Source organism: Trichechus manatus, unplaced genomic scaffold (assembly GCF_000243295.1).
Source record: "Trichechus manatus latirostris isolate Lorelei unplaced genomic scaffold, TriManLat1.0 scaffold00066, whole genome shotgun sequence".
In the NCBI taxonomy this organism is placed as follows: Eukaryota; Metazoa; Chordata; class Mammalia; order Sirenia; family Trichechidae; genus Trichechus; species Trichechus manatus.
Genome location: NW_004444002.1, coordinates 3,430,459 through 3,457,872, shown reverse-complemented (window position 1 = coordinate 3,457,872; position 27,414 = coordinate 3,430,459). Strand labels below are relative to the sequence as shown.

At 35.7% G+C, this 27,414-nt stretch overlaps 1 protein-coding gene and 1 pseudogene across 11 annotated transcripts in view; one reads left to right on the top strand and one right to left on the bottom strand.

The window, feature by feature from the left end:
• The window catches only part of THOC2 (THO complex subunit 2), a 111,008-nt gene extending 84,861 nt beyond the window's left edge, over positions 1-26,147 (top strand). For 2 of the 11 annotated variants that reach the window (XM_023734263.1, XM_023734269.1), the window contains 15 exons: positions 660-935; positions 1,959-2,100; positions 2,560-2,717; positions 3,640-3,768; positions 4,110-4,241; positions 4,345-4,529; positions 5,039-5,217; positions 5,465-5,567; positions 6,794-7,227; positions 7,428-7,486; positions 8,898-9,014; positions 14,051-14,188; positions 14,528-14,597; positions 14,681-14,838; positions 16,893-19,038. In XM_023734263.1, the coding sequence (XP_023590031.1) occupies positions 660-935; positions 1,959-2,100; positions 2,560-2,717; positions 3,640-3,768; positions 4,110-4,241; positions 4,345-4,529; positions 5,039-5,217; positions 5,465-5,567; positions 6,794-7,227; positions 7,428-7,486; positions 8,898-9,014; positions 14,051-14,188; positions 14,528-14,597; positions 14,681-14,838; positions 16,893-17,018 (2,406 nt within the window). In that variant the 3' untranslated portion in view covers positions 17,019-19,038. Of the gene's footprint in view, positions 1-659; positions 936-1,958; positions 2,101-2,559; positions 2,718-3,639; positions 3,769-4,109; positions 4,242-4,344; positions 4,530-5,038; positions 5,218-5,464; positions 5,568-6,793; positions 7,228-7,427; positions 8,213-8,897; positions 9,015-14,050; positions 14,189-14,527; positions 14,598-14,680; positions 14,839-16,892; positions 19,039-23,349; positions 23,676-25,333 lie in introns of those variants that run through there. The other 9 variants (XM_004379589.1, XM_023734267.1, XM_023734265.1 and 6 more) reach the window with 9 other exon arrangements.
• LOC105756442 (tyrosine-protein kinase Fer pseudogene) lies at positions 22,735-23,976 on the bottom strand (annotated as a pseudogene).
• Positions 26,148-27,414: the final 1,267 nt, after the last annotated feature.

Genomic DNA, 27,414 nt, shown 5'->3' with positions numbered 1-27,414 from the left:
CCTGGTTTGCCTGGGACTTTCCCAGGTTTAGCTCAAAAATCTTGCATCCTGGGGAACCCTTCAGTCCTGGGCAACCCTGGGAGATTGATCACCCTACTTAGCAGTCTTCCAGTGACTTTCTTATAACCTTTTTTTTTTTTTTTGCATTGATTGGGCTTCTTAATTGACAGATTGTAAAAGCTGTCAGGGACTATATGTAGCAATATTACATTTTGTCCTGGCTGGCTGTTACTAGTTCCATTCTGCCTCTTTTCTAGTGGTAAGACCCTTGACTTGATTCTCTTAAGTAGCTCAAAAGTGGGATTGGAAACCCTACATGCTCAACCCCTGATGCAGCACAAGAGGGAGCAGGATGGGTGTAATGGACAGGAGGACACACATACCCTGTTCACTTACTCAGCAGGTCAGATTCCATAAGAATCTTTAAAAAAACTCCTAGTTAGCACACAGGACTAAAGATTGGAACAACTGCCAGGAATGATTTATCATAAAATAAATGTTGGTAAGAAACTAGAATTCCTCTAATAGTTTTGAGATTGGTGATCTTCTGATTCTTGAAAAGGGAATAAAGGTGTTTTTATCATGAAAATCAACGCTATAAATTGTGTTGTGTATGTGTGTGTCTGTGTGTTTTTTTTTTTAAAACTTTTTATCTCCAGTCAAAATATGATGAACTTAAAAAATCAGAAAAGGGAAGTAAACAGCAACATAAAGTTCATAAGTATATCACATCATGTGAGATGGTGATGGCTCCTGTCCATGAAGCAGTGGTCTCTTTGCACATTTCCAAAGTCTGGGATGACATCAGCCCTCAATTCTATGCCACGTTCTGGTCATTGACAATGTATGACCTTGCAGTTCCACAAACCAGCTATGAAAGAGAAGTCAATAAACTTAAAATCCAGATGAAAGCAATTGATGACAATCAGGAAATGGTAGGTTTTTGTTTTAGTAATTCAAGTACAATAATTTTATGGTACACCATTACCCATACTTTGAAGTTGTTTTAACTCAGGTTCGTTAAAGCTATGATATTGTCGCTATATAACATTGTCTTAAGTAGGTTGATGATAACCTTTCAGTGGGTCGGGGTCGGGGGGGGGATTTGATGAATAGGTGGGGGTTTTCATCATTAAATAAAGGTATTTGAATTTGCTTTTCTACTGAAAATGGTGTTAATCAACTTAAAGTGATCTGTGTGACTCCAGCTGCAAGAGCAGGAGTTCTCTTTAGGAGAAGTCTTTGTTGAAGATGTGGGTCTTGAGCTGGGTAAATCTTGAAGATAGATTTGGATATATAGAGGCAACTAGGGGGCCAGTCTAGGGCTCCAGCAAAGGTATGAAGCAGTCTAGGGTTTAAGGAGACCAGTTTTACTGGAATGAATGGGATTAGTGGTAAATTTCAATAGTTAGGATGAGGTGGAATTCTATAGGGCATGGAAAGTTGGGTAGAAAAGTAGACTTGATAAAATTGAGAGCTATTTTAGATTCCTTAGCAGGGAAGTGATAATGGTAAAAATGGTACTTTAAAAGATTACTCATGGCAGCAGTATGAAGGATGCGTTTGATAGGGGGAGGAACTAGCATTAGACTAGAGGCCAGGCTCTTGGGGTAATTGAGTGTGAGGTACTGAGAGCATCAACTATGGTGGAAGTAGTGGGAATACACAAAAGACTTGTAAACAATTGGGATATAGGAATGAAGGAGAACAAGTCAAAGAGGACTCTGTGCCTAAGATTAATAGTACCAGTGTTGGGAAGGTAGCCTGTTTTAATGAGGTGCGAAGACTGGATGACTTTGTTTTGAATGGAGGTGAAAGCAGCACATCCAAGTAGACCTCCTGTATAACCATGTTGAAGTAATTAAAGAGTTTCAGCATTTATGTCTTTTTAAAACTTTTCATTAAAAAAGGGAGGTAATTGCATATAGTTAGAAAAGAATCTAACTTATACCTTGTAGCCTCCAAATAAAAAGAAAAAAGAGAAGGAGCGCTGTACTGCCCTTCAGGACAAGCTTCTTGAAGAAGAAAAGAAACAGATGGAACATGTACAGCGAGTTCTACAAAGACTGAAACTGGAAAAGGACAACTGGCTTTTAGCAAGTAGGTTTTTAGAATTGCCACATTCCTGTTGCTGCTAAATTACGAAAGAAAATCTTTATAATTTTGCAGGTGTTGAGGTGTTACTGTGTTTACATTTCAGCTCAGTGTTCACTATCCTGTTCTTGGGTTATTCACTAATGCAGAACCAACTTCACATGTTCATTGAAGGAACCGATTTAGTTTGCTGGTGAAATTAATTAACTTATAACTACAATATTGGCAGCTTATCATTCAACTCTTCTGTATAAAATAATATTTCTGGAGAAATTATAGATAGAAAAATGTCCACAGAGTAAAAATGAAAGTCTTATCCCAGGCATAACCTTTTGGTACAAACTATAAATAGTTTGTGGTTTTGTAGCATTTTCTACACTAGAGTTAATATGTTGTCATGTTTAGTGGCCTTGAGGCACTTGAGGAAGAAGTTTACCACTTAATATATTCTTCCCTTATTTTTAGAATCTACCAAAAATGAGACCATCACAAAATTTCTACAGCTGTGTATATTTCCTCGATGTATTTTTTCAGCAATTGATGCTGTTTACTGTGCTCGTTTTGTTGAATTGGTACATCAACAGAAAACTCCAAATTTTTCCACACTTCTTTGCTATGATCGAGTAAGTTCTTTTTATTGCAACCTTTAAAAAAAAGAGTCTCACACAAAGATAGCTAAACATTATAATCTATAGAGGTATTGCTGTGTATGTGGTTTAAAAGCATGAACTCAAGAGCCAAGTGCCTGAACTTGAATCTTAGCTCTACCACTTTCTACCTATATGATCTTTGGCAAGTTATTTAACCTCTCTGTGCCTCAGTTTTCTTATCTGTAAAATGGGATAATAGTAGCTGCTTCATAAGATTGTTGTTAGGATTAAATGAATCACTACACATAAAAGCACTTTAAATGGTGCCTGGTATATAATAAGCACTCAAAGTTAAGCTATTAACTCTGCATTTGGGTTTACATGTTGTGTTATAGGTAGAATCCTCTTCTCTATTCTTAACCCCCACCCCCTCAAAAAACAACAGAAAGCTTACTTACACCTTCACACATACATAAAAGGAGTGAAGCTTTTCAGTACGGTCCCATTAGCAGATTTTACACCTAACTTTTCTTAATAATACATGATTGCATTTTGTGGTTTAAAAACGTCTTGTTCCAGCATGTCAGCTGTCGATTTCTAGTTTATATCAGCTTCACCTCTGCTTACTGCTCCCCTAACCCTAGTAATATCTATGGCTAAATCTTTGCTAAAGAAGTTATGATATTATGTAATAATGATGATAGTTTTTTCTTCTGTCATTGTAAATCAACTTTCTGTGTAAAAGTTTTTTGGGGTTGCCTTATGAGTGTGCTGTTTTCCCACAAAAGCTGTAATCTCCAAAGGTCTCTGCAAGTGTGACTATAAAAGGAGAAAATTAATCTGAACTAAATTTACCTGTTTAGCTTATTATGATTTACTATAAATGATCTTTTAAGTTTTGAACTAATTTTGACCTTGATTTGTTTTTATTTTTCAATCATTTTTTTTCCTGTAGGTTTTCTCTGACATAATTTACACAGTCGCAAGCTGTACTGAAAATGAAGCTAGTCGATATGGGAGATTTCTTTGCTGCATGTTAGAGACCGTGACCAGGTGGCACAGTGATAGAGCCACATATGAAAAGGTATAACTAATAAATACCCATATATTTTACCTATGACATGAGTACTTCCAGTATTCCTTGGATTATTCAGTTTTAAAAGCTGAGTTTAAGATTCAGTTGTCAAGCAGTGTTTAAAAAGTGCTGTACTTTTTAATTCTATCTCGAACTGACATTCCAAATTAATATCATTACATAAGCTGAACCTTTATGTGAAAACTACCTACTATCCATATACACATCATATTTTCACACAGAACCATTATTCTTAATATTTAAGTTTCAGCTTCTGCTATTTTGTAGGACTAGGTTTTTTCTTTAAAAGTGACAACCTTTTTTTTCTTTGCTTTTTTTTTTTTTAAAAGGAATGTGGAAACTATCCAGGATTCCTTACCATATTACGGGCAACTGGATTTGATGGTGGAAATAAAGCTGATCAGTTAGACTATGAAAATTTTCGACATGTTGTACATAAATGGCATTACAAACTAACCAAGGTAAAAAAGTAAAAAAAAAAAAGAATTAGGTTTTTCAAAGATGTAATTTTTTTTCTTCATGCTTACACATTTATAATAATGGATCTTAAAATTTTTGTTGTAGGCATCAGTACATTGCCTTGAAACAGGCGAATATACTCACATCAGGAATATCTTGATTGTGCTAACAAAAATACTTCCTTGGTACCCAAAAGTTTTGAATCTGGGTCAGGCTTTGGAAAGAAGAGTGCATAAAATCTACCAAGAAGAAAAAGAGAAGAGGCCTGATCTATATGCATTGGCTATGGGGTAACACAATCTTACTTTAATGTGCTTTATCAGATTAGATGACAAAAGGATTCTGAAGACTTCAAAATGTTTTGCAGTGTTGAAGTTTATCTTCTGCCTTATTTCAGGAGATTATGGGAGATTATGCGATCATGTTCCCACAGGCTGGTGAGAGTTGTCACTTCTGATTATCAACTTCCGGTCTATACTGGATGATAGTTTCAAAAGTCATACTTAATATATCTTGGTTGGGAGAAAGCTTTAATTTTTATCATCAGTTGAGTTACCAGGTCTTTAATAGTGAAAAGAAAAAAAGTCAGCTTAAGTATTTGTACTGAGAGATTTTTATTTTTAACAAAGTATCTAGGGCTTTCTATGAAGACTTCCAAGAACTTAACTGAAAAATTAATATTTTTATTCTCTGGAACCAAGTAGCCAAGTGCATAACTTGCTAAATTTATTCTTTTAAACTCCATGTTTGTACTTTTTGATTTGTGCTTGTATATTTAAACACTTTGTGCGACTTTCAGCTACTCTGGGCAGTTGAAAAGTAGAAAGTCATACATGATACCTGAAAATGAGTTTCATCACAAAGACCCCCCTCCGAGGAATGCAGTTGCCAGTGTACAAAATGGGCCTGGTGGTGGGCCTTCATCATCATCGATAGGAAGTGCATCTAAATCGGATGAAAGCAGTACTGAGGAGACTGGTATGCTTATTTGTAGAAACTTAACATTAATACATTTTGCTTCAACAAACTGAAATATTTTGTATCATTACAAATGAAATAACTGATTTAGTATTACTTTTTTAATTTCCTTGGTAGGAGTATATAACTCTCAAGGAAGTAATCAGCCTATTGTTTCTTTCTAATTAATCACTTAATTATTTTGCTGTGAAATTGTAATTTATTTTCATCTAGGGGCTTATCAAATAAAACCTTACCTTTATTTCAGATAAATCAAGGGAGAGATCTCAGTGTGGTGTGAAAGCTGTTAATAAAGCTTCTAGTGCCACACCAAAAGGGAATTCAAGCAATGGAAATAGTGGCTCTAACAGGTAGGAACACTGCCATATATTAAAATTAGAGCAGATTAGTTTCTCATTAAACAATTAATACACAAATTGTTTTGTGACGTTGGTTGTCAACCTCGCGATGTGTCAACACTCTCCCCTTCTCCACTCTGGGTTCTCCATTTCCATTCGTCTAGTTTTCCTGTCCCTTCCTACGTTCTCATCTTTTCTTTTGGGCTGGTGTGCCCATTAGTCTTATATACATAATTGAACTACGAAGCACATTCCTCATGTGTGTTATTGTTTGCCCTATAGATGTGTGAATTTGAATTTTGTTCTACATTTTTCTCCCATTCTGTCCGGGACCCTCTGTTGTGATCCCTGCCAGAGCAGTCGGTGGTGGTAACTGGATACCATCTATTTCTTCTGGGCTCAGTCTGGTGCAGGCTGTGATAGAAGATTCTAAATTCTTACATGATTAACATCATTATCCATGAATGTAAGGGGGTGGTAGTTGAGTAATATGAAAATTATTTATGTTAGACTTTGAAATTTAATATGTATCCTTATTTTGATGATGCATTTACTCTCCTACTAATTATATTTTGTATAACGCTGAGACTTAGTTAGTTTTCCCTGCTAGGATATACAGAAGTAGTTAGGTGGCGAAGGGAAAAAAAAACTTTAGGATTGAGTGATTACTGTAGATAATCTGGATAAGGATAATTAGCATCAGAAAAGCCTATACAATTTAGATGAGTCGTCTATCCAGCCAAGTAAATCCATTTCCTGATAATAACACCCTTGGTTGGTTTGTGGGATATATTTTTGGTTGTTATGATTACCTTGTTATCCTCAAAGGTTATGAATGTATAAAAAAAAATAAAATAAAGCCGGGCATCACTTTAATCATTCTTCTAAATCTGCTATTCATGAATTTGTTTATTTACTACCTATTGGGTAAAGATGTAAGGAGCTGTGGCAGTGCAGTGGTTAAAGTGGTTCCATAGGAGAAAGATGTGCAGTCTGCTTCCATAAGGATTTACAGCCTTGGAAACCCTATGGGGCAGTTCTGTTTTATCCTATAGGGTCAGCTATGGGTCGGAATCAACTTGACAACAATGGGCTTCTAGATAAAGATATCCTTTGGTTTTCAAAGGGCTACCCTTAGAATTTTTTTAAGTCAGTGGAAACCCTTTAGAATTCTTTAAGTCAGTGGAAACCCTTTATGATTTTAAACATTTGTCTCAAAGTCTCATATTTTTATTCAGCAGCAGCAAAACTGTTAAAGAAAATGACAAAGAAAAAGCGAAAGAGAAAGAAAAAGAGAAAAAAGAAAAGACTCCAGCTACTACTCCAGAGGCCAGGGTACTTGGTAAAGATGGTAAAGAAAAACCAAAGGAAGAGCGGGCAAATAAAGATGAAAAAGCAAGAGAGACCAAGGAAAGAACACCAAAATCTGACAAAGAGAAGGAAAAATTCAAGAAGGAAGAAAAAGCTAAAGATGAAAAATTCAAGACCGCTGTCCCCAATGTAGAATCAAAATCGACTCAAGAAAAGGAAAGGGAGAAGGAGCCATCCAGAGAAAGAGATATAGCAAAGGAAATGAAATCCAAGGAAAATGTTAAAGGAGGAGAAAAAACAGCAGTTTCTGGGTCCTTGAAGTCACCTGTTCCCCGATCAGATATTGCAGAGCCTGAAAGGGGCAAGTTTATCTTTCTTTATATTTGTTTACTTTTTACTGTTTTAATGAATAGTAGTTGGTTGTCTCCTTGTTTTGGTAAAGTTATTTAGGGACTTTGCTAGGGGAACTAATACTTGTTGACCTTAAGAGTTGGTTGGTTTTGTTTGGAAAAAGTGGGAAGTGGAATTGTACCTTATTCTATTTCTTTTTTGTCCTAACAGAACAGAAACGCCGCAAAATTGATACTCACCCTTCTCCATCACATTCCTCAACAGTAAAGGTTAGTATAGCCTGAAGAAGGCAGCGTCCATGTTAGGCTCACCTGTTTGGAATACCAGTGTCCTGACTTCCTTCAAGTCTTGTGCCAAGTATTCACTGGAGCCACTGGAGGTTTTATATTGCATTAGAAAATGAATTTTTCTATATTGGTGGACTGATATTTTTTACTATTGAGTATTTTTATTATAAAAATATTAAAACTTCAAGGACTTAGCGCTAATTTTGTAAATAATGTTTCAAAGTACAAGAGAAATTTTACCCAGAAGTGCCTCACTGCTTTAAGCAGTCTTTTTTTGGAGTGCAATGGTAGCTACAAGCAAATGAATCTTTTCGGCAGAATGAAGCCTATTTTTCTGCATAAATATTGAAGAATATATAGCACTGAAGACTTCCTGGATGATACAGGATCACAAGATACCTCTGAATTCATCAAGCTTCTTGATGAGCATCATACCGATGTGTGCCTTCTAAGAAGGAGTCTTGAAAGGAGTTCCCATTTTAAAGTCTCCTTGGTGATCAGTTCTCCTGTAGTTGTGTATATTCAGTGAGCATGCAGCTTCTGTTGTATCTTCCCTTGGAGGTTTGTTTATACCCATTGAGTTCCCAACAAGTTGAACCTTGCGTTACGATAAAAGCAGATGTGGCATCCAGTCCTACCAGCAAAGAGAAACCCCAGGCATTCAACTGCAGCACAAAATCGTGGGTGTAGCCTTCTTGAAGACTCAGGGTAGCCATTCCTTGCTCCATATTTAATTTTAATTCTAAAGTCATCTAATTTCATGGAATCTTTGAATTTGCAGTACGTTGAACTTTTAAAACTGTAAGTTACTAATTCTTCATCAAGAGCACTGGTGGAATATCGTAATTGATTTCTTTTTCTTGCTTTTCTTTTAAATGCCTTTTTTTTTCTTTTTTCATGGGAGGTGTGAGATTCACCATCATAGATAGGCACTTTGCCAAAAAAAAAAAAGTGATTACTTTTTTATAGAATACATTTTGTTTTCTTGTTATATAATGCCACTAAGTTTTTAGCTAGGATTAAAAAAAGTGCATATTTACAAGTAAACTAAAAGTTAAAGCCTCCCGATTAAAGAAAAACTGAAAATATAAGACAATGTTGTTCTTCCACAGTGATCTCCACTATTTTAAACTTTTTGTGGAGAAAAAATGTTTTGCTTTCATAAGCCTCTTAACAGTACCTATAGCTTAAGTTATGGAAAATGTGGCATTGACGTATTTTTAAATTCTGAGCAGAAAAAGATTTTTGTTTGTTACATTGAGTATGTACAATTTCATTTTTTTCAACATTACAATTCCATTACATGATTTTGTTTTTGTTTTTATTGTTGATATTCATGTGATAATGACAGCACGAGATTTATCCTCACAAGAAGTAGCTGGTTTATTTCCAGGTTACAGCCACACTTCCCAAAGTTCCTCTGGGTTCTGAGAACTATGCCAGCTCACCTGTCATCTCCATTCATTTTCTACAGGACAATCTCATCGAACTCAAGGAGTCTTCAGCAAAGGTTTGAGTCTTTTAAAATCATCATGCCTAAGTAAACCAAAAAATTCTTTACTTTTTTTTATTTAGTAGATTCCTTAGCCCCAGTAAATTCATTAAGCTAGGATCCACGGGAAAAAGTATTCTGCTTACTTAGAATAACCTCTAAAAATACCTATCACAAACTGACACAACAGATGACACTGGTCTCTTTTAAAGAAGTTGTTATAAAATGTTTGTAATGTGGCAACATTTCTATAATCTCTCCTTGCTTGCTGTGTTATGTATTCTCCTTTTATGCTTCAGAAACCTGGAAATAAGTTTAAGGTTTGAACAAGGGGGTGTTGGTTTGTTTTTGAGAGTGTGCTTATTTAATTTCTCAAAACAAATCTGCCAGGCTATTTTCTGACTGTTTTTTTAGACAACCCAAAAGACCAAAGAGTAAATTTTATGCATTCACATAAATGCTCTAACTAACTGAGCTTATCTCAGTCCATAAATTTCTCCTCTGCTGAGCTACCTCTTTGGTAGTTGTAGTATAATATCAGGGCGTATAATTTTTAATGTAATCATTCTTCTGGAGGGGAATACTCAACTTGGTGGTTGTGTTTACATGTCAGTATTAATTCTTACCTATTACTCTACATTCCTGAGAATTCTGCTACTAAAAGTAATGTATCTTATGAGAGAGCTCATTTCAGTATTGTAGTTATATTGTTCATTGTTCATGTTATCTTGTCTTACTATACAATTTGTACCCTGGTGGCACAGTGGTTAAAGCAATTGACTGCTAACCAAAAGGTCGGCGGTTTGAAACCACCAGTGGTTCTGTGGGAGAAAGATGTGGCAGTCTGCTTCCGTAGAGATTTACAGCCTTGGAAAACCCTATGGGGTTGCTGTGAGTCAGAATCAACTCGACGGCAGTGGGTTTGTTTTTTGGTTACTTTGGTTTTCTACTTTGCTTCCTCTTACATTTGCTAAGTTGCTAAGTATGATTCCTTACTGGTGGACCAATACAAAATAAAATTCTGAAACAGCCAGTTGACATCACTAACAGCTTTTAGATCTATAGCTTTATAGTGAAATGTTTGTGGATATTCGGTAAATAAGCACTCATTTTTAACAGTTAAGATTAGCCAATGTGCCTGTGTCCTAAAGTTATAGGATTGTTTTTAGAATATATTAATCAAGAAAGAATATCAGCTGTATTATGAGCACTTTCTTTTAAAGTAAAACTTTTTATTGGCTAGATTAAATCTGCATTGCAATGTAGTAGGTTTCCATAACCTCTTTGAGATTGTGTATGTCAGTCTTAACCTTCAGTGGCTTGTGTGGGCTAGTTTAAATTCATGGGTTAACTTTTACGTATTTTCTGAGACATACTTTGAAGCAGTTTGAAACCTGCTGTTAAAGTTAACTGGATTTTTCTAATCAATGATGAAAATTATGATACTTCACATTTGTGAAAGTCTTTTGAAAATAAAACGTGTGAGATAACTTAGGTTATCTCACTTGGTGCTAGTAACAGCACTGTGAGATAGATAGGGCCGTTGGTAGTGTCTTTTTGACAAATAAGAGACTGAAAAAGTTTTTGAGACTTTCCCAGTGACCTATAACTTTTTAGTACTAAAACTGGGACTAAAATTAAGATCCTTCATTCTTAGCACCCATCTCAACATTAGTTGAAAGGGTTTCTACTACTTTAGTGTGTTTGTCTTATTTTTAAAATTATAGTGATCCAAGTCAGTCTCCTCACCCCCCCCTTTTTTTTAAAAAATATTTTCTTGTACTTCAGGTGAAGGCTTACAGAACAAATAGTTTCTCATGAAACAGTAGTACACATTGTTGTTTTATGACATTGGTTAACAACCCACAACATATTAACCCTCTAACTTCTCAACCTTTTTTTTTTCACCCCTTTTTTAAAATGATGATTTTGTGGGTAGTTAAAATTCAATAGATTTATTGCCATCCAACCAGAAAAAATTCAAAATAGCATATGAATACATTTCTATTTCTAAAAATTATGTGAATCATAACCACGTTGTAGATCCTTAGTGCTTAGCATGGTATCTGGCAATATGATTAGATGTTCAATAAATATTTGAAATGAACTCTTAAGCCTTTGGACTTTGGTAAAGCATCCAAAGTAGCGGTTTCATAATAGCTGATGCTGCATTTTTACACGTGTAAGAAAATTTAATAGCATATTACTGCTTTAGAGAACAAATTTTACTGGAATTTGAATGATCTCTAAAACTGATTATCTATAACCTCTATGTTTTTTGGGGGTAGCTTGTCACTTGTACATATAAAATTCTTTCCCTGCTTTAGTTTGACTTTTTTAGTTGTACTTTGTCCCTGGGATTTTCTGTTATTGTTTTCACTTTCTAATCCAAGGTAAAAGTAATACATGAATTCAACTTCTAAAGTGGGATTAGTTAAAGGGAAAAAAATCAAACTTAGTATTCAAATCTTTGTCAGTTCACCCTCCACCCCCAATTTCCAACTGGCATATTTCCAGTTTTGATCAGTTATGTTTTGACCTACCAATCTTAGCGGCTGTATTTGATGAAAAAAAGTGTTAAGAACATCTTCCTCTAATCAAGCTTCTCTGTAATTTAGGAGGGCAGCCAGCACCTTGTCACAGAATTCTGCTTTTAATTCTATTCACCACCTTAAAATAAGGATGTACAGATAGACCCAAGCCTACAAAAGTGAGGCCACTTTTATATATTGCAGCCTGAATGAAGTCACTTTGGCAGTGTTCTCTTAAACAGATTTTAAAAATTGGTCAAATTCTCTTTTGGACCTAATGATCCCAGTGTCAGGAATAAAAGCAAATCATGAACAAAATCTGACAATGCTATGACTACAGATGATTCATTAATGAACCATTTATTTTATTTGGCAAACATGTATTACACTATGTATAAAAATAGAAAAGACACTTGGCTCCTCTACCATACCAGAAACTATGTTATGGACAAAAATAAATGTCATGAAATTAATAGAAAATACCTGCCACAAAAAAGGAAAACTTAAAATAATGTAAGAGTTCTCAGGAAAGGGAGTTGCAGAGTTGAGGGAGGGTTGAGTGCTGATGGTTTTGAGCTGTCGTTGAAGGCTAAATAGGATTTCAGAAGATTAAGATAAACATGAGTGACCATTCCAGGTGAAGAGAACTGCTGGCAAAGGCAGGGTGTTAGGAAGCACTAGTGATGATAGCATAGAGTGCATTAGGTTGTTGTGTAGAGGATATACGTAATTATGAAAAGACGGGGAGAGCTTGGAAGCCCCAAGCTAAGGAGTATATATTTTATTAAGTAGGCAATGCGAGGCTTTATGTTTTTGTGGAAAAGAATATTGTGATCAGAGATATTAGAAGGATAGAAAGTAGGAATAGAATTGGGGACATTTCTAAACTAAGAATTTCTGATTGTATATTAATCGAGCTATTTGACACTTTAGGCCAAGAATGAAATATTTATTTGAACATTAATGCCAGAAGTAAGTCCTAGAAAAGGTATTCAGTTGCTTACAATACAGAATTCAAGTTAGGCACAGTTAAAAACTTCATTCTTACAGAGAACATTGGTTCATGCGTGTATGTATGTGTAACCACAAGCCTTTTTTTTTATCAGGAGAAATTAAGCAATACTTTTCTTAGAGAAATCTTCTTTGAGTATTGCAGTAATATATTATTTCTTATCAGTTTCATAACTAATGTTAATTTAAGACATGAATAAACCTCACAATTAGAAACATTGAAGTGTTATTTAAGGCATATCCAGCAAGAGTATCTTTTGGACAAGCACTTTTATGACTGTTTCTCGTTCTCTTGCTCTTTGTAATTAATAAACATTTTGTGTATTTCAGTTGATCATCAACTTTTAAACATTGAAATTTTAAAGACTCTACTTGTGCTTTGCTATAACAGTATTTCTGAGCTAACTGAACTGAAAATGTTTGGTGGTGTTAAAAAATAAGTGTTTCTTAAACTGATTATCTTTTTTCCATGTATTCCTTTGAATACCAAAGAATTTCTTCGTGTACAGATATTTGACTTTTGACTCACTGTTCTGTTCATTCCTAAGGTATATCTAGAATTGTATAGTTATATAATGAATTATATTCAGTGTACCTACTGCCTAATACTTTTAATGTCTTCAGTTAAACATAAGCTTGTAGCACAGTTATAAATGCCATAAGGTTAGGTATCTGATTATTTCCTGATTACTTCCTAAATATTTTCTTTTATAATGGATTTCCAGATTTACAACTTGCATAAGTAGGGTCATCTCTCAATTCTTCAGAACTACAATATACAGGCTCCATGATCTTTGGCCGTTTTATTGCCTGTGGGCCTTTTGGCAGCGACAGAATAGGCAAAGGAGAACATTGGTTCATCATTTTCAGTCTTTCAGTTATTTCAGCATCTTCAGATGATGAAAATGACTAGATGGTTTTCTGAACTATTTAGAACCATTAAGACAAATCTTAAGATCAGTTGAAGTAGAGAATATGCTGCCTGTGCATTTGTAAAAACAATTTAGGGAAATACATGCATGGTTTATGCTGAGGTAGAAAAAACCTTTAGTAAAGTCATGGCTAGGTTCTGTTTTATGTCTTTACTAACTGTTATCATTGATTGCCTATCAGTGGATGGTAAAACTGCTTAAAATTCCCATGACTGTTTAGAGACATGTACCTTTTTACAGTAGAGAAAATTCAGTCACTGTTTTTCACATACGGACTCTTGTAATAGAGGTTACAGATCTTCAGAATAAAGCTATAAGAAGAACTCTAGCTTGTGAATTTACTGAGTCTCAGTTGAGGCAGTAATGAACTGATTGAGTTTAGATGATAAGTTTTAAAAGGAAAAACATGGAAGCCTTGCATAATTTGTGCCATAGCTTTTTCTTTACCTCTTGTAATCCAGACAGCTGACCAGTTTTGGCTTTGGGTCTAACTACCAATCGTCTTTCATTAAATAAACAAATAAATAATACCAATACTGGAAAACTAATAATCTTTAGTAATATTGCCTTAATTTAACAGCTCTACATTAATCATACTCCTCCACCACTGTCCAAGAGTAAGGAGAGAGAAATGGACAAGAAAGATTTGGACAAATCAAGGGAAAGATCCAGAGAGAGAGAGAAAAAAGATGAAAAGGACAGGAAAGAGCGGAAAAGGGTTTGTAACCTTTTGTAAATTAGTTTGGAAAACTCATTATCATACACAGCAGCATGTTGGTTGCCTTTATTTTTTAATACTGGTTTATTCCATAGAAGTCTATTATTTAGTGCTTTACCTGGTATTTTAGCCCTAAAGTGTTCAACTTCTACAGTAACAAGAATCTTCAATCTAGTAATCTCTACCAGCTCTGCTTGTCTTTCATGCCATTTTACCAAGTATGTGAAATCAGAAATAATTCTCCAATGCTAGTTAGCTGTGTTCTTCTACTGTAAAAGTAATACCTTAAAACAAAAGCATAAATCCTTGATCAATGTAGTTCACAATTCTTGGTTCTAGGATCATTCAAACAATGACCGTGAAGTGCCACCGGACTTAACCAAGAGGCGTAAAGAGGAAAATGGAACAAGTAGGTAGACTTATTAAATACCTTTGAAGCAATCATCAAACTGAATTGGAAAAGGCTTTCATCATTCTCTTTTGTAATTGTAGTGGGAGTTTCAAAACACAAAAGTGAAAGTCCATGTGAGTCTCCTTACCCAAATGAGAAAGACAAGGAAAAAAATAAGTCAAAATCTTCAGGCAAAGAAAAAGGCGGCGATTCTTTTAAATCTGAAAAGATGGATAAAATCTCCTCCGGCGGCAAAAAGGTAAATTAGGAAAACAAAACAACAGTATATTTTTTTCTTAAAAAATCAACTCTTTGAAAAATTTAGCACATTGTGACTATTTTCCTAGTCAAACAGTCTTTTGTTAATTATTTAGGTGTGGGAAGAAGAGACATTGAGAAAGGGCAGGTTATCTGTTTCTGGGACTTGTGCCAGCTCAGTTCCAAATTACTGGTAGGGTAGAGGTTACCTCAGAAATTCCTTTCCTCTCCACTCCACTCCCACCTGTTTCCATTCATTGAGTTTCAACTTTTCTTCATATCTTTTTTCTCCACCAATTTTTTGCTTTTAGTTTCTCTTCACTTACGAGTTCAAAAGACAGTCACATGTGTTCTCCCTGACCATCACGTGTCATAATGTCTTCATGAGCCATGATTTTAAATGTATTTTTATATCATTTTTCTAATAAACCTGCGTGTTTGCAACCTGTATTTGATTTTAAAATTAACTGTAGGGTGCATTCTCTTAGATACTAAGATACTGTATCACTTGGGTGGTATTAAAAATAGATCTCGTGTTATCTGCTTCAAAATAAGCAAATCATTACTAAAGTATAAATGTGTAGTGTTTATAAAGCAGCATCGTAGAATGCAAAATATATGTCATATATTCATAGTTCATAAAAACAGTTTTAGAAAATTATAAGGTGAAAGTTTTAAAATTTCTATATGCTTTAAAAGAGACTGATCCTTAAATTCCACGTAACATAAAATTAACCATTTTAAATAAAGTGTACCATTTAGTAACATTTAGTACATTCACAATATTGTGCAGTTATCCCCTCTGTCTAGTTCCAAAACATTTCATTACCCCAAAGGGAAAGCGTGTATCCATTAAGCAGTCACTCCCCATCACTCCCTCCTTTCAGACCCTGACAACCACTAATCTGCTTTCCATCTCTATGGATTTACCTATTCTGGATATTCCATATAAATGGAACCGTAAAATGTGACTTTTTCTGTCTGGTTTCTTTCACTTAGCATAATGATTTATCCATGTTGTAGCATGCATCACTGCTTCATTCTTTTTACGACTGAATAATATTCCATTGTATGTATATACCACATTTTATTTATCCATTCATCTCTTGATGGACATTTGGGTTGTTTCCACCTTTGGCTTTTGTGAATAGTGTTCCTATGAACATTTGTGTACAAGTATTTGTTTGAATACCGGTTTTCAGTTTTCTTGGGTATATACCTAGGAGTAGAATTGCTGAATCATGTGATAATTCTATGTTTAACTTTTTGAGAAACCAACAAACTTTTCCACAGTGGCTGTACCATTTTATATTCCCACCAGCAGCGTATGAGGGTGCCAGTTTCTCCACATTCTTGCCCACGCTTGTTTTGTTTTGTTTCTTTTTTTAAATAATAGTCATCCTAGTGGAAGTGAATGATCTCTCATCATGGGTTTGATTTGAATTTCCCTAATGACTAATGAGGAGCCCCAGTGCCACAGTGGTTAAGAGCTTGGCTGCTAACCAAAAGGTCAGCAGTTTGAATCAACCAGCTGCTCCTTGGAAACCCTATGGGGCAGTTCTACTCTGTCCTGTAGGGTTGCTATGAGTTGGAATCGACTTGACGGCAACGGGTTTGGGTTTTTTTTTTTTAAATGACTAATGATGCTGAGCACTAGTAAATGGACTTATTGGCCATTTGTATATCTTCTTTGATGAAATGTTTATTCAAGTCTTTTGCTCATTTTTAAATTGAGTTGTCTTTTTGTTGTTGAGTTGTAAGAGTTCTTTATATATTCTGGATATTAGACCCCTATCAGATATATGTTTTACAAATATTTTCTCCCGTTCTCTAGGTTGTCTTTTTACTTTTTTGATAGTGCCTTTGGTGCACAGAAGTTATTAATTTTGATGAAGTCCAATTTGTCTGTTTTTTTCTTGTGTTGCTTATGCTTTTGGTTGTCATTAAATAAGCTTTTAAGGAAAAATTTATGCCAGGTGGGTGTTGAAATGAGTTTTTGAGCTAATTTTTATGTTTGGTTTTTCCTTCCCCACCCAATTCCACCATTCCTTATAGGAATCCAGGCATGATAAAGAAAAGATAGAAAAGAAAGAAAAACGGGACAGTTCAGGAGGAAAGGAAGAGAAGAAACAATATCCTTTTCGTTGTAATTTTTTCAGTCAGTGTAATGGAAAGCTTTGATACTGGTCATATTTTAGAATTGTACTCTTGTAGTATGTGGTCTAAATGCTTAAGTGCTTCTTAGCTTTTAAATGGTCTCTCTAGTACAATTGTACGAAATCTGGAAGTAGGAGACTTTGATGTTCTTGGTTTAACCTCTATGATGACTGAGGCTGTTTCATGCTACCAAAGGATTTAGAATCCCTTAGGCTATATTATCACTGAGAGGAAGAAGGACCACAGAGAGTTCTTTGGGCTGGAGGCATGGGGAGTAGAAGGGCAAAATAATGCAGCAGACAAGCAGAGCTGGTAGTTTGCGGCTACCAGGCTCGTTAGAGCCAATTACGCTTGCAAGCTGAGGGATTCTACTAAAACACAAGATACCATTTTTTTTTTCCTAAATTGTTTTCCCTTAATTTGTCATCTACTCATAAGTCCTCAGACAAGCACAGATAATGAAGACTTTCCATCGAGGTGAGTGTTCTCTCGCTTCCTTTTTATTTAAAGGTAAAAACATAAAATGAGATTTGATAATGTTAAAGAAACTAGATACATTTTGCAAGGTACAACTACTTGAAATTTGCACCTAAATATAATGACCAAGTCTTTGGGTACAGATGCAAAACAAGATTCACTTCAGTTATTTTTAAGCTGTTTTCATTTTAAGCTTGCCTCACTTTTGTTTTTTTTAAGTACCAAGATGTATTTAAGAACATCTGACTTTCTTTTTACCACTTGTTCCCATCTTCTCTGGATAATTAATTACCTTTTTAAAGTACCTGTAGCCCTGTAAAAGGAGCCCTGGTGGCACAGTGGTTAAGCGTTCGGCTGCTAACGCGGAGGTTGGTAGTTTGAACTCACCAGCCTCTCCTTGGGAAAAAGATGTGGCAATCTGCTTCCGTAAACATTTACAGCTTTGGAAACTCTATGGGGCAGTTCTGCTCTGTCCTACAGGGTCTCTATGAGTCACAATTGACTAGACGGCAATGAGTATAGCCATTGGTGGTATCTGCATTTTACAGGTGAAGAAACTGAGACTCTGAAAGAATAAGGCGGACAGGGTCACGGAGATATTACACGCCAGAGTCAAGACTCGAATCTAGGTCTTCTTACCCTTCGGTGTTCTTTGTTCTTTTTTTTGGCTTCTCATGCAGAAAATATATATAACAGCCTTGATTATCTCAAGATTTTTAAGTTTTTGTACCACTTTTTCTACCACTGCCCATTATTTTGCAGTGCCAAAACCTATGGTCTGTACTTTTAGTTCTGGAATTTAAAATATGTGGCTTTCTTTTCAAGATAATTCACTTATACCTTACATGACATTTCCAGATAAAAGAAGTTTACCTTTTTAAATACCAAAATGGTATTTCATTAGAAAGTTTTTTTTTTTAACCATCTTAAATAAAATGTATGTCTATCTTAGTGGCCATAGTGATCAAAACCTTTTTTGAGCACTTAAGATCATCTTATGAATACGTATTTTTGCTTGATGGTGCCTTGGGTTTATGGAGGTATGTAGAATGATTTGCCTCCTACATTTAATGGTTCCAAGTGGCTGTGTTTGAAGTTGTTGACTCGGTTTTTTCATAGCCTATTTTCTCTCTTCCGTATTAGCTGTCACTTAATGATATTAAGTATACTTGCTGTCTATGTTGTCGTTGTTAGTTGCCGTTGAGTTGATTCTGACTCATGGTAACCCCATCCCCCCAAATAACATTTGCTGCTTCTAGTCTTTTATGAAACCAGATAGGTAACCAAGGCTGTTATATCTGTTTAAGAATGAGAAATGTCTGAGAACCAGTTCTGTACAAGGGAATGAGTTTTAGGGTATGGATTTTGTAATATTTATTTTGACTGCAAAACTGGTACTTGAGGTTGACAAGTAGGTAACCTCCTGATAAGTGGTGTGTTTTTTCTGCTTTATTATTCTGTGCTTGTTAACTAAGTAGTAGAGTAGGGTAAACTAGAATTATGAGAGAGCACTTTTTAATTTAGTAGATTTTTTTAAATTAGGAAGATTATAAAAGAAATATTATTGCCCATTCTTCAATTGTAGCTGTCTTCCAAAATGCCCTACTTCTCATATCTTCACTAGGAATGGGCCAGCCATTGTCACATCTCACATCTTTCACTGTGATTTTATACTCTCTTTACTTAGTACCTAATACTGTCCTTTGGTATGTGAAGATTATGCTACAGATTTTTTTTTGAGTTGTTTTCACTCATGTTGGCCATGGATTTGTACTTTACTTCTCTACAGAATTTCTCAGGACCAAAGGCATGAAAAGACTAGCCATGGATTAGTGTTTGGCTAGTGGTCTTGTAGCAAAGCTTCTAGATTCAGATTTCCTTTTAAAATACATTTATTTGATGTTCACCCAGTTAAATTTCTTGCTGACAACTATGTACTATACTTTTCTTCTTAAGTAGACTCTAGTTTTGTGAGACTCTTGATTGATGTTTCCTTTTTCTGGCTGCTTCCTATCTGGATACATTCTAGGTTTGGTCAAGTGTTTCTATTTTTCTTCCTTTTCCTTTAGAGATCTCATCATTTCTCATTGGCACCATCTTCCTATAGGCTACTTCTAAATCTGCTCCCCCCCACTCCCTCTTTTATTTTTCATCCTATAGGAAAGAGAGCTGCTACATATTTCACATTTCCATGATTGAGAGATGTGATTTATTGCAAGAGTCATTGTTGGTTTCTAGTACATTTTTTGAGGGGGTGGGTAGAGAAATAACATTGATTTCTAAGCATCGCCCCGATTTCAGAGACATTAAAATGATCATATTAGAACTAAGTAAATACAGTATACAAATGTGGCTTAGATTAAATTACTTGCAGTCTTATGTCTTCTTTTCCTGTTTCATATTTTTAGTTCAAAACTCTTTTTGCTTATCCTCTGCATCTTCTGTTACCTGTTATTGCTAAAGTCTTCATCCAGATTTATCTTACCACTCCTTGACTATTCTCTTGAATACCACTAGCTGCTTTGCCTTTAACCTAGGGCTTTGAACCAGTTCAAACCGATTCAGTCATAGCCGATGAAGTGAAACCAGAACAGACCCGAGTTTTTACAATTTGAATGATCCGGAATGATAACCTGAACTGGAAAAATTACAGGTTGAAGCCCTGGAATGGGAGATTAGGAGGAGGTGTAGTAAGCACTTTCAGGAGCCTGATACATGAGATTGGATTATTTGCAGGACTGTGGAGAGTGGCACACATTCAAAGCGGTGTGGTCAGCTGCCATCTTTTAGTTGGGCACCACTGTTTCTGACTCTTCTCGAAATCGGTCTGGCAAGAGATTTGGTTCCTATGCAACACATATACTGCTCTTGTTTTCAAAGAGGGAGATTAGGTTTCTAGTAGGGCTTTGACCTGTAATTTTTCCCGGTTCAGTTATCATTCTGGTTCACCCAAATTTTTAAAAAAAATCTAGTCTGTTCTGGTTTTGCTTCCTTCGCCATGACTGAACCAGGAAGAACTGGTTTGAAGCCTTGTTTTAACCTTTTCTCCCACTTTAATCTTCTTTAAAAGGTCCTGCCTATTAAAATTGTCCCCTTAGAATCATCCTGTGGCTTCTCACTTTTAATTTGATATGTATGATCTTCAACTCATGAACGTTGAGTTCAGCAAACTTCTTGAGGGTTCTTTTCTGAAACAGGCACTGTGCTGAGTCTTGCTTCCAGACCTTGAGAAGCTCAATCTCCTTGTTCTTTCTTATTTTGGATTTATGCCTTTGATTTCAAAGAGCAATAACAGCTGTATCCTACGCATTTGTATTTGTAGTCTACTGCATTCCTATTCTAATTTTCCACACCAACCAGGCCAAATGTATTTTGTAGGTCTATTTCTCATTTCCAGTCTCATACATGTAACCTAACTATTTTATCCCCTAAACCCAAGGTTGCAAATTGTCTGCCTTAGACAGAATGTGGCTTGTTAAATGACCTTGTTAGCCTTGCACAATATTTTTTAAAATTATTAAAATTTCGGTTGCCTTTAAAAATCAGAATTGTTGACAAAACCCAAATTTCACTTTCTCTTGAGGTATTGGAACATCTGGCAACATTGTGTCTGATTTCTGTATGGCAATAATCACTAGATCTGCCTAGGTGCTGCTCCCCTTTAGATAGGGCATGGGCCTTTTTCTCGGTGCACCACAGTCAGTCCCCACAACTGGCTTTACAGCTCCTGCTCTAAGCCATTTTTTCTTCAGTCCATACTTGGAAACTGACCTACAAAGTACTCAGAGTTTTAAATTTAAGAATGTGTTACCCTGTCGAGGCATAGTCCTAGATGCTGATAGTATGTGTTGGAGTAGGGAATGTTTGATTAAATTTCTTTCTCAGTAGCTTCTGATTGCTTACACATGGGCTTGCCTGCAGAGTCCTAGTCACTGATTCCTATGTATATATGAGTATATATAAGGTTTTATGACTGGTTGTATAGTCCCCCTTCCCTAGACTGGGATCTTTTTGAAGGCAGTAACTGCATCTCTTCCTTCTAGTCAGTCAACCAAGTATTTTTTGTATTACCTGCTATGTTTCAGATACTCTGTTAACTTTACATAGAGGGCTGTCTGCTACCAAGGTATTAAATGTATCTCTTTGGGATCTGGTGTGAACACTGATGAGGAGGAATATTGACTTTTATTTTCAGCCATCAAAAGAAGGTTCAGTTTATTTACAACATCTGTTAGAAGGGAAAGCCATACTGATTAAAAAGAAGTTGCTTTGTGTGCTCCAACATATTCTTTGAGGGCAAGTTTATTATGCTTTCGTATTGGTCTGTATGTAGTAATCATTGAATGTATACAAAACCTTTGTTAGGAGATTGAAGTGATTGACACAAACCAGTTTTCTCTTCATTATCATCCTTTATACTCTTTAAAAGTATCAGGTGTAGATTCTGTGCACTGATATTCAGGGCAGGAGGAATTTTCTGTTTCCTTGCTTTTCCACTTAAGGTAGACTGTAAGAAAGGTGTTTTTTTTTTTTTAAATCTGGACATAGGCATAAGCACTTATAAAAGGCTCCCATGCCACATTTACCCCTGAGTGTGACTGTCCCCTATACACACATTTATTCTGAGAGGTATCCCCGAATGCAGCTAAGATTCAGCTCAATAGAATCTCAGTTGTAACTCCGTGTTACATTTTATCCACATGGAACAAATTCCCAGGTAGCAGTATAAGGGTAAATAAAGGAGTAAAGTGGAAATAGGATGGCTGTCCCTATCTGTGTATTTCTCTTCATAATTTTTCTTCCTCATAAATGCTTACTTGACTTTTTAACTGTCAGCTTCATATCTATCTTGCTTCTTGGTTGTGAACTACTGAAACATTTCTTAGGTCCTTTTTGGTGAATTTGAATATAAAATTAAAAATGTGTGTGTGTGTGTGTGTGTGTACAATTATAAAGGCATACCTTTGATAAGAAGTCTGATTTTATATATATGCCTTTTCTACTTTGATCACTGCCCTAGCTGTTCTTTTCTCCAGACCACCCTCCTTTCAAACTTGCTTCTTGCTGTCACAGCTCTCTATAATGTTATTTAAAGCAGCATCCTCAACTCTCAGAGGATACTCTTTGAGAGCATTTCATGCATAGTTTTCTGATGCCCTGACAAAAGGAGGAGAGGGCATGGTAGAACACAGGGAAATGATAGCCCTACTGATAGATCAAGGCCTATTTCTGGCAAAAAAAAAAAAAAAAAAAAGAGAAAACCCAGCAGGCCGAGATAATTCCCAATATAAAATGATGTTTACAAATATAATCTTGTCTCCGCAGAGTAGAAAGCCACCTTTTGTTGAAGCATTTCCTGCAAACATGGTATTACCAGTGCAGTTTATAGCACCAATAGATAGGTGTCCATTAGGAGGACAGCAGACTACGAACTGAACCTGAAGTAGAAAACCTTTGAGAAACATCAACAGTCCTAGGTGTGAAAAAGAGAGATCTGTGCGATTCTTTGCATTTAGAGCCTGTGCTTTCTTATTCACAGTGGTTAAAGCAGCATATATTTAAAACAATAGTTAATAAAAATAACCTTTGAAGAATGTTGAGGTAATGTGGTATGGTATACACACAATGAGAAGAAAACTACTACTTGGCTGGAAGATTGAGTCCCAGTGGCTGAATTGGACACTGTTTCATCACTATGTGACTTTCTTCTTGATAGCACCTAGCTCCTTCTGAAGTTCACTGAACTTGGGGCGGTTTTTAAGTTTGTTATCCCGACACTTGAGCATTATTTTATAAATATCCTCTGGACACTGCTGAGAGGCTGACACCCAGTATCCTCTTTCCACTTGCTCTTGTGCTTGCTGATTTGTCATTCCAGGGTATGGACAGACCCCTAAGCTGAAGGTCTCCCAGAGGAGGATGCCAAAGCTCCATGCGTCACTCTAAGAACGATATCTCCCATAATTAAGAGCTTCTGGTGCTGTCCACTTAATGGGAATCTGCTTTAAGCTAGAAGATGAATACACACCACCATCCTCTTGACGAGACATTCCAAAGTTACTGATTTTCAGAACATTATTTCCACCTCCAGGCAGTTTCTTGCGGCAAGGTCCCTGTGTATACAGTTTTTATTCGAAATACGTCATCCAGAAGCAGCATCTAATGAAAATTTCACTAAATGAATTTTAATCCATTCTTCTTTCTCAGAAAGGAGAGGAAATCGCCTCCTGGAACCAATTCCATAATGATGTAGATAGGCCGTCTTTGTGTGTGAACTCCTATAAGTTTGACAATATTGAGATGATCATATTGCTTGAGGATTTTGGCTTCTTGTAAAAAAATTAATTTCAGTTCCTGGGAAAGAGCTTCTTTACACATTTTTAACAGCAACAGCAGTTTTATCCTTCAGTGTGCCCTTAAATACGGCACCAATATTTCCCTTGCCCAGTATTTCTCCCAATGTGACATCTTCATGATTGAGACCCATTTCTTATCCTCCTAGTTGTGGCCATACTGATACCATGATGCTCTTCATTGGAACATTCACCTTTATTTTTCCAGTTTTATTGCTGAGATAAAATTCACATAACAAACTTCATCATTTAAAAGTGTATAAAAAGAGACCGTGTATCCATTAGCATTCACTCCCAATTCTCCTCTCTGCCCCTGGAAACCACTAATATACTTTATCTGTGAATTTGGCCTATTTTAGACATTTCATATAAATGGAATCATGCAATATGTGGCCTTTTGTTTCTGGTTTCTTTCACTTAGCATCATGTTTTCAAGGCTCATCCATGTTGTAGCATGTATCAGTAATTCATTCCTTTTTATGATTGATTAATACCCCATTGTATGAATGTGTACCATATTTTATTTATCCATTCATCAGTTGATGGACAGGAATGATGATTTTTAAGTATTAAAATTGTAAGTTCAACATTAGTGTATCCACAATTATAATTGGTAATGTCAAGATTATTCATGGTGTGAACAGAATGCTTGTGTAGAAACAATATGTAAATTATTTGTCAGCATTTTATGAAAGTGTGATTATTTTCTAAGGCCCCTTCTAGCTCTGATTTTATGAAATATATGAATGTAGTATTTTCGTCAATCAAGTTTAATGCGTTAAGCATTAGTTTAAAATTTGAATGAGAACGATGTTAGGCAGATATGAAATTATTTGCCACATGTTGTAATGATCATGTTTTGAATTTATTTCAATATGCAGTATTTGAAAAATGTCAATACATAAAGGAAAGAAAATGAGTATAATTGAGTCAATATATTTTTAAATCAATTTTTGTAATTTAGCAGACATTGCATCTTAATATAAGTTACTATTAAAATTGTGTCCTTGTAAAAATTATGATGTCATTTCTCTCTCTCTTATTTATTTTCTTTGGTTGTTGATCATATGAAATAAGTTCCTTTGCGTTACTACATGTTCTGTTTACTTTGGACAAGCTACTGCTTGCCCCTGTGGAATGTTTTTTTTGTCGCTTTTTTTTTCTTTCCCCACCCCATTCTCTCCTCCCTCACATGAACAAAATGTTCAGTGTTTTTTAAGTCATCATAATGTCCCTATATTTAATGGTTTCTAAGAGTGGACAATAAGAAATACACAAATATTTTATCCCTTTCTGGGGACTTAATTCAGACGTTTGTCATTGACGGAACTCGTTGACTTTTCTTTCTTAAACCAATCAATTAATCCTCTCTTCTTTCTTTCTTCTTCCCTTTCTCCCTCCCTCCCTCTCTTGTCTTTCCTTCCCTCTTTCCCCACTTCCTTCCTCCCTTCTTCCCTTCCTTCCTTTCTTCCTTCCTGTCTATCAATGTAATCACTTTGTTTCTTTCAGGTGAGATTGGAATGAAATTGTTCAGCTGTGACCAGAAATTTATTTTCCTGAGTAGATTGCCAAGCAATTATGAATGAAGAGGGCCCATTTTCATCTCCTTAAATTATTCAGTTATCTGCTTTATTGCTCCATGCTGAAAACTTAAATTATTGAGTTGTGCATTACTGTATTTTAACTTGTTGCTTAGTTTCTACATGTTTATTTTCAGTAAATGGCTGAAAGAGTTAACTGTTCCATATTTTTAGCACAATGTGCTGCCTACAGTTCCCAACAAGCAAATAAGGTTACATATGTACAGAATTTCACTTAAGGTTAACTAATATTGCCTGAGTTTAGTTGTTTTTTTTTTTTAATCTGAAATGCTTTCTTTTTATTGGTTGAAACTGAAAATAAACAATTATTGAACCATTTTGAATTTACCTCATTTTAAAATTCAGTTTTAATTTATTATTTGGCTTGTTTTAAATATTAGTCACTAAAAATAAAGTGGGAGCAGTGTCTTATGCAATGCTTAGGAATCTTTTTATATATAGTACGTGTACAACATTAAAACCTGTTTAAAAAAAGAAAAAAGTACCAGCGCTCACTTGTCCCTTGCCATGTTTTTTCTTGTAATTATGTTAGACAAATCTGGGGGTGGGGGGATCAGAAGTTAATGGTGTTTTAATTCTACAGCTACAGGAGCTTTGTATTGCTGAACTTTCGTCTGGAAAAGTTTCACAATGACATTTTTAAAAGAGAATTTTTTTATCTACCGAATTCTACCAGTGTAACCTTTTTTCTAAATAAACAATAGTTTTCTCAATTGATTGTATATCATTGTGTATGTTGTTGCTTATTCAAAATAACTTAGCAAAGATAACTCATAAGGATTCTGCCTTAGTTCATGGGCTACAATAACATATCATCCAGTAATATTAAAAAATCCTGTTTGATCACCTCTGCGGTGGGGTAAACTGTGTGCTGAAATCATGCCTAGAATTATCCATTTAGTCTTCCGTTCCTTGGAACCAATTATACCTATGCCTATTAAAAATTTCAGAGCATGATAAAAAGGATGTAATTTTTAGAAAGAAATGCTGAGCACATTTTAGAATTGGCAGAGGGACATATATATATCTTGATACCCCTTTTCAGGTAATTTGCAAAAATTGGTTGAGCAGAATAATTCTTTTGTGAGAGAGTGATCCATTCAGTCACTATTGAACACCCATAATTTGCTGCCATAAAAAGAAATACTTTGTCAGAGTGATTTTGGCATTGAGAAAATAACTATGGTTCACCTCAAATTCATTTGTCTGAAACATCAGGGAAGAGTTTTCCAGTTATTACATTGCTTTCACATTTTCATTTTAAAGGTTACATGATTGTGAGTTTGAACTAGAAAGTTTTTACTATTTAGCATCAGCATCTCTTCTTCCTGTCCCCCAAATGGTTGAACACAGGCAATCTTTGGTTGTGGCCTTGCTAGAAATGCACTGAGAATGGAAAATCTAGCACGTTAAATCTTTGGGTTTAACTGCAAAAATGATGTTGGAAATAAGAAATCTGTATTCATGTAAGACCCTGCCCCTAAGGTGCTTCCAATCTTGCTGGGAAAATAAAGGCCAAGAGTGTTATAGGGGGTCAGCAAACTTTTTCTGTAAAGGGCCAGTGTCATGGTTTGAATTATGTCCCCCAAATGTATCAATTTGGCTGGGCCATGATTCCCAGAATTGTGTGGTTGGCCTCCATTTTGTGATTGTAATTTTATTTTAAAGAAGATTAGGGTGGGATTGTACCACTTGTGGTATTTCTCTTATAGCAGCCCTAGATGACTGAGACAGAATTTGGTACCGAGAGAGTGGGGTGCTGCTCTAACATACCTAAATTGTGGAAGCAGTTTTTAATCTGAATGGATAGAGGAGCGGCAGTGGCAGAGAACCAACAGCAGCAGAACCAGGAGACCAGCGCAAGATGGTGGTGGAGCTGACCCACGGAGCGAGAGAGCTGAGTGCTTGTGCACAGGAGGCTTCCTGGCGCAGTGGGGTTCCTCCAGGCACTTATCCGTGGAGCTAGGCTTGCTGACCCATAGAGCGAGG